Genomic DNA, 13,914 nt, shown 5'->3' with positions numbered 1-13,914 from the left:
TGGAAGAGAAGATGCTCTTGAATGTCTGGATCCTTTCAGGTCAGGAAATTCCTTGTAAGTATCAGTTTCCAACTCTCACCTTACCAATGTGGATTTGGGTGTACTAGAGTCATTGTGAGTTCATGCTATCATGCTAACTATAAGGTATTGAAGCCCATCTTTCATGATGGCTCCATGTCCTAGAGAATGAACACATCCTTTGTGTCCCAGGAATTCAGAATCTGACAAGGTCAGAATGACTCTGAGGCTAGAGTCTCCCAGGAATCATGGTAAGAATAATAATGATAAGAAATTAACATTTTTATGTGCTTATTAGGTCAAGGGAAGTCCTAAAGTTTTCACTTTTATTTACTTTCAATCAGTACAAGTTCATCAGGTAGGTACTATCAATTCTCATATTTGTAGATTCCATATTTGTGAATTCACCTACTTACTAAAATTTGAAAACCCCTCCCCAAATCAGTACCATTTGACAATGTTCTTTGACTTTTCTGGGGTTAGTTACAGTCATATGCAAGTACAGAAAAATGAAAAATTTTAGTTACTGTATCCCCAGCTTAGGCCAAACAAGGGAACTGCTATGTCTTCTTGTTTCAGCTCTCATATTGCAAACTGGTGCTTTGTTGTTGTTTTTTTTTATTGTCTATTTAGTGCTACCATTTTCACATTTTTTGCTTTTTGTGGTACTTCCCACTGTTTAAAATGTTCCCAAGCACAGTGCTGAAGTGTCTTCTAGTGTACTTCTGTGCAGGAACACTAAATGTGCTTTACGGATGTAATAAATTTTGTTCAGGCATGGGTTATAGTGCTGTTGGCCATGAGTTCAGTGTTAATGAACTGATACATTTTAAATAAGGTATCTTTAAACAGAAACACACATCCAACAAGATTTTTGATTAACTGACAAAAAAGTGTGGGCAGAGACTCGGGGAAACATAATTTCCCTAGGCATAATGGTTAAGTTTTCACTAATACTGTGTTTGTGGTAACCTTATGAAACATAACTACTTCAAGAGAACCAACTATTATTATCCCCAAATGATAAAATTGAGTCACAGAAATGTTAAATATTAAGCCCAAGATCTTGAACCCATGGAAATCTCTACTTTCCTCACCAAACTTTCCTCCACTTAATGGGTACAAGGATGCTGGATATCAGGTTTCTTTGAAACTCAAAGTTGGGGGTGGGAAGATTAAATGCCTCTACAAGTCCCAGCCTCCTGAGGGATTACATATTCTAGGTTGTCAGGTCAATCTTGTATCAATTTCCTTAGGGAGCAAAGATAGTGGGTCAGAATTTCTTTGTAACTTCTGAGTGTCTTGCAGGCTGTCCTGCCTCATCAGAAATCTCTTGTAGGTTTAGGGTATCTTGAAACAGCAGATATATTAGAATTTGGCATTTACTGGAGGGTCCAAGTTGACTACACAATACTGAGTCCTGGTACATCAGGGCTGTCTGGAGCTCAGTTTAGGAGATCACTGTATATCATGAAGTAGGTGGGGAAAGGTGGTGTCTTGGATCATGCTTCTAGACTTTAATGTAGTTATTGACTGAATGTTTGTGTCTTCCCCCAGTTCATATGTTGAAGCCCTAACCCCAATGTGAGTAGATGGTATTTGGAGTTGGGGCATTTGGGTGATAATTAGGGCTAGGTGAGATCATGGGGGCAGTGTCTTTCTAAGAAAAGGAAGAAACACTTGAGTTAATTCTCTTTCTCCCCAGCAGCAACTGTTTGCAACCTGGGAAGAGTTCAGCAACTGAACCAGCAGACACTTCAAACTTGACTGCTGAGTCTTCAGAAATGTGAGAAATAAATGTCTACTGTTTAAGTCATTCAGTCTATGGTATTTTGCTAATACAGCTTGAGCTGATGAAGACAAAGGTATTTTCAGTTCTTCTGGAGATCTTTTTGTAATGTAGATTTTGATTTGGCAAGACTGAAATGGGATACAAGATTCTGCATTTTTAGTAAACTCTCATGTGCTGCTGATGCTGCTGATCCATGGTCCATGTCATAAGCATCAAGATCCTGAAAGATTGATTTTTCTGTCTTAATTTGTCAGGGTACTTTTAAAGAATGTGTTTGAAAGGTTAGCATGATCTTAGAGATCAGACTGTCCTGTAGATTCCATAGTATGTTCCAAGGAGGTTAGAGTGTTCTCTTTGAGGCAATGTATCCTGAGACCTCAGAATTTCATGGCAGGAGATAAGGGAATCTTCTTATAGTGATGACATGTTATGGAATTCAGTATGTCTGAAAGGATCCTAGAGTTCTGACATGTTCATTGTCTTTAAAGGGTCAGGATATCCTAGGGATGTCAGAATGTACTTCCAGTGTCTCTGTAACCTCAAGGAGCAGAGTACTACGGCACTGGGGTGTTCTGACTGCTCAAAGATTCTGGGTGTGCCAAGATTTTTTTAAAAATCAAAATGTCAGGATATTATGGGAATCTCAGTCTTCCAAGAGCCCTGAGGTTGAGGGGGATCAGGATGTCCCTGGAATTCAGATGCTCTTGTGCATCAGTGTCCTCTGAATGGTGGGCATCTTTGGAAGGCCATGGAATTCCGGGGATCCTGGATGAATGAGGAGGGGACCTTTGGGGAGGGAAAGCAAAGTACTTGAGAACTACAGTGTCCTGGAAGACTCAGTCTATGGATTGGGTTCAGGTTTGTGCTGCAGAGGTGTTTTAGTGTATTCTAAGAAGCAAGGTATCTAGGAAGGACCAAAATGCACTAGAATCTTGCAGTTATCTGGAAACAGGTCCTTGGATGTCACCCACATGCTGAGATGCCAGGCAAGCCCTGCTCCTGGCCCCCATTTGTACTCCCTCTCCACCCCCATCCGGGCCCCACAGTGGGGTTCCAAGGAGGTATCTAAGGAGGAATGCATTTTCTCTTCTTTCCTGTGCCTGCTCCCAGAAGGGGATTAACCTGACAAAAGAATTTGGTCCTCTGGGAATATGAGCTCTTGGCCCCAGTCCCTGGACCCTCCAACAGAGTACCTTCCCTCCTCTGGCTTGTGATTAACCCCCATCACCCCCACTCCCACCCCCAGTGAAGAGGGCTCTGGTGACCAGGCAATGATTGGATGGGCCCACAGGGACAAGCAGGAGGTCCCTCCCCCAAGGCGCAGAGAGAAAGGGGTGGTGTGGGATTGCACACTGGGAAAGTAGACAGCTGAGAGAGAAGGAAGAGAAGAACATCTCAGAGATAAGGGACAGGGAGAGAAAAGTAGGGACAGAAATAGAGAAATGAGATTGAGGGCAAGATAGAGAGAATGAGATGATACATGAACTAAGGATGGAGAATTAGGAAAAAGTGGAAGAAAGGAGATCGTGAAAAAGACAATGATATCTATCAAAAGCTACATTGACATAGAGAAAAAGAATCAGAGAGAAAAATAAATAAAGGGAGAAGGAGCAAGATAGCAGGCACAGAAGGGAACAACAGAAGGAGAGAAAGACTGACCTCAGGGGACACAGAGACTGGTTGTCTTGGGTATTGTTTGTTAGCCATGGAAGCAGATGGAAGGAGCAAACAGGACAAGCAAAAGAAGGGGCGAGTTTGCAGCAGCCTTTGGCCGGAGAGCTACTCAGCCACTGGGACTCTGACCTCCATGGAGGGTGAGTGAACCTCTGGGCTTGTCCTGAGGAGGCAGTAGGTTAGGGCGCTTCCTATCTAGACTACGAGCCATGGTTTGTCAGGTGGAATGTGATGAGGAAAAATAAAAAACAGAATCCTGTAATGTTAAAATTGTGGGAAGCTTAGAAGGCACAGGGCAGTCCAATTCCTTTGCTTCAGACTCAGGACAGAGGCCCTGGCATTGGAGGGCTGTTGGACAACACACACCATGGTGGGTGTTGCTGAAACTGTCCCCTCATGCCTGACCTCAGTACCCACCCCAGTGCTTTATCTGGGGGAAGGAGTTAGAAGGCCAGGACTTTATCTGAGGAAAGCAGGGACCAGTGGCTCCATACCTGAGTGTCCCCAAGGTGGACAAGGAGTGCTGGGTGGGGGACCCACCCCTAAATCCCCATGGGGATGGGCATCTCAGCAACAGACATCTCTATTTTCAGAGTGTAGCTTCCAGGTGTTTCCTTTTGCTCCCTGTCTTCCCCTCCCCAGCTTTCAGACTAATTAATGTGGGGGCTTAGTGAGCTTGTGGGGAGAGGCAAGACTTTCCCACGAGCTCAGGTTCCTGCAATGTGGTGGCAGAGTCAGGGCCTGGATAAAGAAGATGAAATATGTGTGAGGGGGTGGTATGTCAATGGAAGAGGGGGAATTCTTCATCTTTCTATATGAGGGATGGGGAGGATGGGAGCAGAATAAAGAAAGTTAAAGTTGAATATGAATCCTAACAACAGGGACTAAGTGACAGGATCTTAGAGACCCAGAGAGCTTGTTAGGGTGTCTGAGCTAATAAGAATGAGGTGAGTACAATGTGTGCACAGAGAGGCCTGAGACACATGCAGTGGCACACACCACATGGGAATGCATCTGAGTGTAAAGGAGCAGGCAGTCAGTGAAGAGTGAGGCAGACAGCAGGATCACCCAGAAGAGAAACAAGTCTGAGGGGTGTACTCCTGTGGAGAGCAAAGCCTGTGTTAGGGGACCCAGAGGGGAAGCAGGGACTTATTGTGAGCTGGGCCCAGGAACTGGGTTCAGCTGGTTATAAAACTAAAGAATTTCTGTTTGGGACAGAGTGTATGTGCAACATTGGGGTGCAGCTTATGTGGTGGGTACATTCAGCAGCAACCTCTCCCTTCCCCTCCTTCCTCAGACATGAGCACTTGGTCCCACCGAAGCCTCTCTGGTGTAGGAGTGGGGAGACCAAGACTTTCCCCACAAGGAGGTCACCCACACTCCCGGCGCCGCCATCGCACCACCTTCAGTCCAGGACAGTTGGAACAGCTGGAGTCAACCTTTGAGAGGAACCAGTACCCTGACATTTGGGCCCGAGAGGCCCTTGCTCGGGACACAGGCCTCAGTGAGGCCAGAATCCAGGTGACACCCCAGGATTCCTCCTTCTCCCAGAAGAAATGGTTCAGTTCTTAGGGACTATGGCGAAGCAAATTTCCATGGGCATTATAACCTTAATCTAAATCTCACCAGAACTAGCCTCATGCAACAAATGATGTAACTCAAGAGTTTCCCTTGAGCTTAATCCTAACTCAAACCTAATCTACTTGAATTTCAACACCAACCCCTAACTTTAAGAGCAGTGTGAATTCCAACAGAAATTCAATCCTAACTGTTCATATACCTATGTAATCTTGTCCATAACCATGACCTTGAAACTCAACCAGCCTCATGTTCCCTCAATCTTAACCAGGGACTTAATTAATCTTAAGTATAAACCCCACCCTAGGTCCAGCCTTGTCTTAAACTCGTTCATAGTCTTAATCTTGCATAACACTAGGAGAAATTTCCCATTCTCTGAGGAAGGACTAAGTCATCCTGTCATAACGTATCTCTTGTTGAACATTGACAATTCTTGCTCACAAAAAGTCACAGTCTGGCACATTTAGATGCAGGTTGGGAGTAATGGTGTGGTCTTGCTTTGACAGTAGGCCTGGCCCAACCATGCCTTCTGGAAGAGCTTCACTCCCTCTGTGAGGGAGGTCTACACCTTATGCCTGTACTTTCTGTCATTAGGGGTAAGGGGTTCCTGTGACACTGCCACTGGTCTGAGAGGCTCTGATGTGGCTCTTCTTCCTCCTCCTCAGGTCTGGTTCCAGAACCGAAGAGCTAAGCAGAGGAAGCAAGAGAGGTCACTGCTTCAGCCACTGGCCCATCTGTCTTCTGTCACCTACTCTGGCTTCTTGCCTGAGACTGCTGCTTGCCCCTATTCCTACCCATCACCACCCCCACCCATGACCTGCTTTCCTCAACATTACAACCATGTTCTACCCTCTCAACCCTCCACAGCTAGTTCTTTTGTTCAACCTCACCAGTCTGAAGATTGGTACTCCACCTTGCACCCAACCTCTGCTGGTCATCTGCCTTGCCCCCCACCTCCACCCCTACTTCCCCTCACCCTTGAGCCACCAAAGTCCTGGAACTAAGGTCTAACAAGTACTAATAAGGTAATTCCCCAAACTGTGGTGCTCTTGAAACAGAGAAACCTAGGTGGCTTCCTTTACTTCCAAGAGTAAAGTAGAAATATGGTGAGGGACAGCTTAGATATTGGGATTTTGGAAATGGGAGATCATGATGGAGGCTCACTGCAGTGATTCATTGAGAGAATTTGGCAAGGTGAAATACTGGAATACTAGATAAAAATCATCAAAATAGATGATCTGTGAAAGAGTAATGGAAGTGATTGTTGCTTCTGATCAATGGAAATGATTGAAGGAGCTAGACCTTTTGGGGGCTTCATTCATTGAGATTATGATGAAAGAACTTCACCCCAGATTTTTCTAGCTGATTTCAATAAGAAGACTTTTGATTTAAAGTATACCAATTACCCATCCTCATCACCCAAATCAGTCATTAAGTTTTGTTCATTATGTTGAAAAAATAATCTCTTGAAGCTGAACTATCTCTTGAATGTATTCCTCTCCCATTCCAGCAGACACTTTGCTTTTTCTGGTTCCAAATCTCCTAACTAATCCTCACTTGTTCCCTTGGCCCCAGACTTACCCACTTCCAACAGACCTTGCAAATCTGATCATTGAATTTCTTAAAATAAATAAATAAATAAATGAAATCTGATTAGGTTGGCTTGTGAGAGTCCTCAACACTATCTTCAACCTGGCTTTAAAGTCAACTATGTGTTTTAATATGTGTGTTTTTTGATAGGGAAGAAGTAATTTGATTTAAGCAAACTTTTTCAAGAGCAAACTATGAGTTGTGTCTCATAAGAGCTCATATCCAGGAAAGAACCCGCTGCGAAGCACTGTCCCAGCTGGAACAAGATGTGGCCAAATTTGTAGTACCATTTCCATGCCACAATGCTTATAATATACTTATTTTACTCAATAAAAATATTTATGTATTGGTCTGCCTTAATTATTGGCAGATCAAAAGAAGAATTCTGAGTAAAAAAAAGGTTTTGGTGATCAAAACTTATGTTGTTTTCAGTTTTAAAAAATGTATAATATAAAGAGTCTACCCAATTGAAACCTCTGCATTACACATTTGCATTCCAGACTGCTTTCCAGACAGATTATACCAGTTCTATGCCTCCAAAAATACCTGAGTGAGGTATCATCACATCCTTGTTGACCTCTACCACTTTTTAACAGTTTGTTAACTAAAAGTGATGGTGCCTTGTTGATTATCTTCAAGTTTTCATTTGATCAAGTACTAGTGAGAGTTAAAATAATTTCATGTTTATTGATGATTTACATTTTTAATTTCTGCATTGCCTGTGAGCTATTTGTGTATTGATCTAGTCATTTTTCATTAGTGCTTGAAAACTCTTTGTGTATTAGGGAAAGGGGTACCTATTCATATATGGTGCAACTATTTTTCACCATTTGTTATTTAGCTTTTAGTCTTTCTCAACAAGGGTTTCCTGGGATAATGTTGTAGGCATCTATTGTCTGTAATGAGTTAGCTTCTGTTTTAAGTATCTAGTATTTCATCGTCCTGCGGAAGAACTGGTAAAATTGAGAAAGGAGTCACTCTATTTTGTGTTTCAAGGTTTGGATGAAGAACTCCAGGTGAGAAATCTCCCTTTGTTTTTATTGAATTCACCAGTAAAATGTTTTCTTCATTATTTGGATCAAATGTTATGCAAAATGTTATTTGAATCAAATGCTACTCAATTTCACATATCATATGAAGTTTATTGTATTGTGTATAGGAAAATAGTCACATAATTTCCTCTTAATCAGCTAGTTTCCCCAATATAATATACTCAATAATCTAACTTGGCCCCATTGATTTATAAAATCATATTTTTTTTCATATACTGTTATAATACAAATACAGAACAATTGTACACTCTTAATTCTGTTCTATGAATTTATTTCTTATTCTGGCACTAATATTGCATTTTTTAATTACAAAAATTTTGAGACATTGATATCTTTAAAATGTTAAATTTCTATATGGGTTTGTGCTATCATTTTTCATACTTTTCACATCTCTCAGGAGAGTTATATTTATAATAAAACTTAATATATGTAGCCTATGTAACAAGTTAACTCAGAAAATATTTTATATGTATATTAAATTACATATGTAAGTATATATTACATGTACATATATACATACCTGTATATTAACCTGGATTAATCATCAAAGTCTCATGTTGAGATAAAATGAAATCAGAAAAATATCTTCAATACTTGATACCATTGGCAAAAAGGTTGCACATTATAACATGCCAGATAATTTAAAAATGGTAAAAATTTAAATTTGTATATTATACGTGAGAATGCATCTTTATGAAGTAAAATTGCACAGGGATGATAAGCAGCAATTTCAGGAGGGAAAAAAAACAATATAATTCAAGACATGTACACAGAAATATTCAATTCTCTTGGGACACATTTGTGTTTGTTGTATTAGTTAATCCTATTGGTTAGTTCTAAGGTTTTGTTGAATGTCTGAATTATTTCACAATGATTTTGCCTATCAATCCCTGTCCATCATGAGATGAACAACATTTCAATATTATCTGTCCACAACTTATTTATGTTTAAGGAAAAATTATAAACCTACACATATAAATGCTTTTCTCCATTTTAAAAGTGAAAGTAGAATCTTAGATATTACTATATGCACATATATTATATATTCCTTATAATATATATTCCACATAATATATAATATATATTCTACATAATATATATTCCTTAATGTCTTTTTAGAATTAATAATCAACATCATCTTATTAGAATTAATAACCTATAAGACACTTTCAAATGTATCAAATTGATCAATGGATTTCATTGTTTCACTGCCATTGAGGCAGTTCCATGTGCCACTTAATCATCCTCTTATCATTGAAGAAGCAGAGTTGGTTTGGTATTTTGTTTTGTTTTACCATCATAAATGCCATTGCTGTTTCATTAAAGGATAATTCTCCAAGAAAGGTAAAATCATGACTCTATCATAGCAATATAAAATAAACATGTACTGATTGTTTTGTTTAACTAGTTATTATTAAGAGAATGATAAAGATCAGTTTAAAAGACAATCCAAACAATTGATATGTTTATAGATAAGGAATAGTGAAATGCAAGTGTAAATAAAGGCAAAAATTGGCTTCTTTCACATTTGGGAAAGTCAGTTGAACCTCCAAGGGTGGGATTTATTTTCATGTATATAGACAAGATTTATGTTACATTACTATCAGTTATCTCTATACAATACACACTTGTAAAACATCTCAAGTACAAAGAAAGCCTCAGAACTCCCATAGACTCAAAATCAAGTTATTTGAAAAGATGGGTCTAAACAATGCATAATTTTCTATTGAATCATATTTTTTCCCTATACTTTTCTCAAGTACAGGTGCTTTCACTTCTGTAGGACAGATAGCTCAAGGTAAGATTTTTGGGCTAGGGTTATATGCATTTAAAATTAAAATTAAAAATTCCTGAATAGTTTACCAAAAAGTGTTAGTTTGGGATGGGAGCCAATTAAATATATATATATATATATATATTAAAAACCTAAAACTATTTTCCCTTAAAATTTATTTTTTTAAATGATTTATTATATTTATTTATGCATACAAGAGCTGGGGTGCAGTCCAGAGGTGGGGGTGTGGTGAGAGGATTCACCAGAGACAGCGGGAAGCAGAACAGGCAGACTGACTGAAATACACTGCTGAGGGGAGCAGCGGGCAAGATAGGAGAGGTCTGCTGCACCCTGTGGGTCAGCTCCCTGGCAGGGATCTAACTTGCTCTGCAGTGGCTGTGGATAGCTTCATAGTGCTGAGACTCAACCCCTTGAGTTACCAGGGAGGCCCTCCCCTAATATTTCTTTAATGGTTTAATTTTTTAAAAATCCTATAAGTCAGGAACTTAATTTTGCATATACTTGTAAGAATCAGGGAACTGAGTTTCTTCTAGAAGGATAGTCAAATATACCAGCACTATTAAATGATCTACCTTTCTCACCTTGAATCAAATTTCACATTGAATCAATCACATTGCTACCTTTATCATATCATAAATTATTAATAACTTCTGAAAGGATAGGTGCAGTAAAGAGGAGAGCCAGGCCAAGTTTCTCACAGGCAGGAAACTTTATTGCGCCCCCAGGCAAGGTTCATCGACCCCCCACACACACACACCCCTAGGGGTTGGAGAAGTCTTGTCTGTTGTGGGGGGAGAGATGTCTTTTTATAGGGTGAGGAGAGGTCAGGCGGGAAACTGGGTTTGCAGGGCGGGGAAAAGTTTTGCAGGGCGGGAAAAGGTTTACAGGGTGAGAAAGGTTTATTGTCTGATTTTTTTCTATATGGGCTTCCTGCCCCTGGTGGGCTTACGCATTCCTGCTCCCTGCATGGACCTTTCAGCTTCCCATGGGCGTTAACATCTGTTCCTGGTTCCATCTTTTTAGGCTCTGGCAAGCAGTTTCACACACTCAGTGCTCCCATGTGGCTCCTCACACTGCTTCCTAGTTGGGATGGGAAGGGCCAAAGAGGGTCCATGAAGTTTTCTGTGCCCTTGGATTCGCTTTCTCCAGCCCCAGTCAGCATCTCTCCCCCAACCTCTTCCCTTTGACCCACTTGGGGAGAAAAGGGGAAGGAGAGAAGGAAAGGAGATCCTCCACAGCACCTAGATTTAGCATATAACCTAAATTCGATGCTCTGTCCCTGGAATGTGGGGTGGGAGGGGAGGCAGGCAGATGGAGGGGAAGAAATGTGAGGGCCCTGATAGTCCCTGCCCAAGACTGATCTCTGCATAAACCTTTGGCCAAAGCCCTGGGAACCCAGGAGCTCTGAACACAGAACCTCTGGGTATACACCAGCCACCTGGCAGGGGGATTTCATTAGGATGCAGAGTGCCTGCAGTGGAGGCATCTGGGTTGATCCAAATAACCCCCTCGGGGCTTCCCAAGGCAACTTTCCTTTCAAATTATCCCTGCCCCAACCCCCCAGCAGGGCATCTCTGTGCTGCTGAATGGGGTTCTAGGGGTTCACAGCTGTGTTGTGTGGAGCCTTATACATGAGACTAGCAGACTAGCAGTTAAGCTGCAGTCAAGACACAGCATGTGGGGGTGACTCAACCTCTGCCCAATGAGTAAAGGAGAAAGGAACTTAGGTGAGTTAGATCATAGTCATCAAACACCCTTTACTCATTAACCAAGCAAAGCAAACAACAACAAAACCAGAAAGCTACTTCAGCAGCTCCCCTCCCCTCAGGAATTCAGTGTTCCCAATACAAATTTCCCCAGGTCCACAGACTGTAAGCTGGAAAGAACGCTTTCCAAACCACCTCTCCTCTCAGAGCAACAGGTGCCTAGGCATCCTCCCTCAGGGCCAAAGGCCAACCCACAGGAGTGATTTTTCCATTCTGCTGGAATCAGATTTAAAAACAGACTTAGGTGATGGGAAAGTTTATGATCCCGTTAGGATTACCAGAGATCAACCACCCCCTCACCTGCTCCACTGGCCTGGAAGGTTTAAATCTTTGCTTCCTTTCCCTACCTGGTGGTCAGGCCTTATCTCTGTGGATTCTTGCTACTGATACCCTTTTGACCTGGGGCTGGGGCGACTGCACTTGTCCTGAAAGTGGAGTGAGGTGGGGTCCATTGTCCATACCTGCTCAAGACACCTTCTGCCCCTCATTCCCACCCTGCTGCTGGAAGTTGCTAGATGCAGCAGGTCCTAAGAGTTTATACAGTGTGGTGCTCCTGGAGCTCTGCCCCTCCTGGGTGAAGATATTAGAGCCCCAACAGGTGCCAAAGCAACCCTCTTTGCTGGGTTGTTTCCATGGCAAGTCTTTTTTTTTTTTTTTAACCTAAACGGATAATTAAGAGGTGACTATTGCTTTTCGAAGTTGGCAGAGTATCTATTTAAAGTGAGCATTAATAATGACTGTAGTGGCCTAACTGCTCCTTTTTTGACCTGCAGAAGATCGGTGGCCTTCACCCAGGCAGAGAGCATGGCCCAGTGCCATGGTGGTGGTTTTCGGGGAGGGAGGGGTTGTTGGGCAGGAATCTGGGATCTGTGGGAAAGTAGCCAGAACCAAGACCTTGACACTGACCCTTTGGTGTGGGCTGCAGTTGGTTTCAGGAACCACAGAGGGTTCATGGGGAAAAGGGTGTGAGAAAAGGGGGCTGACTGAAGGCTCAGTCTTCCCTACTCATGTACCCAGAACTGTTATGACCTGAGGATTACAGATGGTAGGAATTATTTTTACTCTCCTTAAACTTGAGCCATTCAACCCATTTGAGGATAATGAATGAAAATTGGTGCTTGGGCTTCAGATTGATAGGACAGGATCTGAGAAGGCTTACTGGAACCCAAATTTGGATTTGTAAACTGAGTTTATCATAGGTCAGGAGATGGATGTGTTTTAACTTTAACTTTCTTTTTTTTTTTAAATTTAAAAAGGGGTTATAGATACATGGAAGGCCTGATATTTACTCTGGAAAGCTATTCAGGCAATTATGCCCAGATATGAGCCACTGTCTCCAAGCCAGAATTTGGGAAGAAAGAAGTCGGTCAAGACTGGGAGTTAGGGCTTTTAGTCTCTTATTTTTTGAACAAATATGTGAAGGATAAACTTTAAGACTAAGATTAAATCCAGTATTCTCCTTGCTGGTTTCTGTTTATATGATTGATTTTTAAAAATCATCTCTTCAATCCTTCTTTCTCTGGAGTTTGTCCAGTCTACTCTGGGGTACAAAGTCCTAGGCACAGCCTCTTATAGAGCTTTCCAGAACCTAGAACCCACCTCTATCCCTGCATTGATCTGACTCTGCAATCCTATTCCATGAAACCTGAACTCTTGCCTGTCCATAGAGCAGAGCTGTAGTTAGAGGACTTTCAAAAAGTCTAGTCTGGAATGTCTTGGGAAGACAGAGACCATGAAACAAAATAAGTCTCTTGGGAGAGATTGGGCATGGTTCTCTGGTCCAGCAGAGGGAGGCCAGTGTCCTTACCCCCTGTGTAGGGGCAGGAAGGGACAGAGCAGGATATCTATGAGTCCTAGGAGACTTCAGTGGCTTTCTCAGGCTTTTGTTGAGCTTTTACATGTAGTGCAGCAACCAGGTATACACCAGGCAGGGGTGCCAGAGGGCTGGGAGGCCAGTAGGCCTCTCAGCCCCCTGCAGACCTTCACTCTTCATTGGGCTCTCTTTGGTGTTCTCTCCCCTTCTCTCTCCCTTTGCCTCTGTTTCTCTTGGTAAATAATACTGCAACCATGGCCCACAGAAGTAAACAATACAAATAAATATAACAATGTAACAAAATGCAGGTGCTCCCATCAGGCAGGGAAATCCTAATGGCTGGAGGGCAGAAAAGCCTGAAAATCATTTACCCTACAGCATGGAAAGGGGTACTTGACTCCAACCTATTTTTGGAGTACGCTGCCTTTGGGCAGCCTGTGTCAGATCTCAGAAACTTTTCTGGGGAGGTTCAGTGGGGGCCATCTGAGTTATGTCTACTATGTAAGTTCTCTGGGAGGAATGGGTCACATGAATGGGATCCAGGGGCTGTCTCATCTGTGATCATCTCTCTTCCTCACTCCCAACTGCACCTCCTTCTTGAAGGATATGAGGGTTTATCACCACCTGACATTCATTGTTCATCACCACGCTTGGCCAGCTTTCCTAGGGGGAAGCACTGGCCACTCCGTGGTTGTTCCTTGCTTCCTATTCCTATTCTCAGTCCACAGGGTATAGTCTGGCCTCACCATTCTCCCCAGAACTGTATGGGTCTTGCTTCCTGGGCCTTGAGAGAGTGTGGGGAAGATCCTAAGAGTCAGGGAGAAGCTAGTTGCCAG

The 13,914-nt window shown here is 42.2% G+C and overlaps 1 protein-coding gene across 1 annotated transcript; it reads left to right on the top strand.

Moving 5' to 3' along the window:
• The first annotated feature begins 3,515 nt into the window (after nt 1-3,515).
• PROP1 (PROP paired-like homeobox 1) lies at nt 3,516-6,066 on the top strand. The gene is made up of 3 exons (XM_037500995.1): nt 3,516-3,624; nt 4,782-5,005; nt 5,728-6,066. The coding sequence occupies exons 1-3, from the start codon at nt 3,516-3,518 to the stop codon at nt 6,064-6,066; spliced, it is 672 nt and encodes a 223-aa protein (XP_037356892.1).
• The last annotated feature ends 7,848 nt before the right edge of the window (nt 6,067-13,914 follow it).

This window comes from Talpa occidentalis, unplaced genomic scaffold, assembly GCF_014898055.3.
Source record: "Talpa occidentalis isolate TD23 unplaced genomic scaffold, MPIMG_talOcc4v2.1 talOcc4.9, whole genome shotgun sequence".
Classification (NCBI taxonomy): domain Eukaryota; kingdom Metazoa; phylum Chordata; class Mammalia; order Eulipotyphla; family Talpidae; genus Talpa; species Talpa occidentalis.
Note: the sequence above shows the minus strand (reverse complement) of the source record. Positions and strands in the feature narration are given on the sequence as shown.

Excerpts from the sequence above, each read along its gene's own strand:
- PROP1 (XM_037500995.1), top strand. The coding sequence starts at position 3,516 with ATGGAAGCAGATGGAAGGAGCAAACAGGACAAGCAAAAGAAGGGGCGA. Across the intron at positions 3,625-4,781 it reads GACTCTGACCTCCATGGAGG|ACATGAGCACTTGGTCCCAC; the intron begins GTGAGTGAACCT and ends CTCCTTCCTCAG. Across the intron at positions 5,006-5,727 it reads TCAGTGAGGCCAGAATCCAG|GTCTGGTTCCAGAACCGAAG; the intron begins GTGACACCCCAG and ends CCTCCTCCTCAG.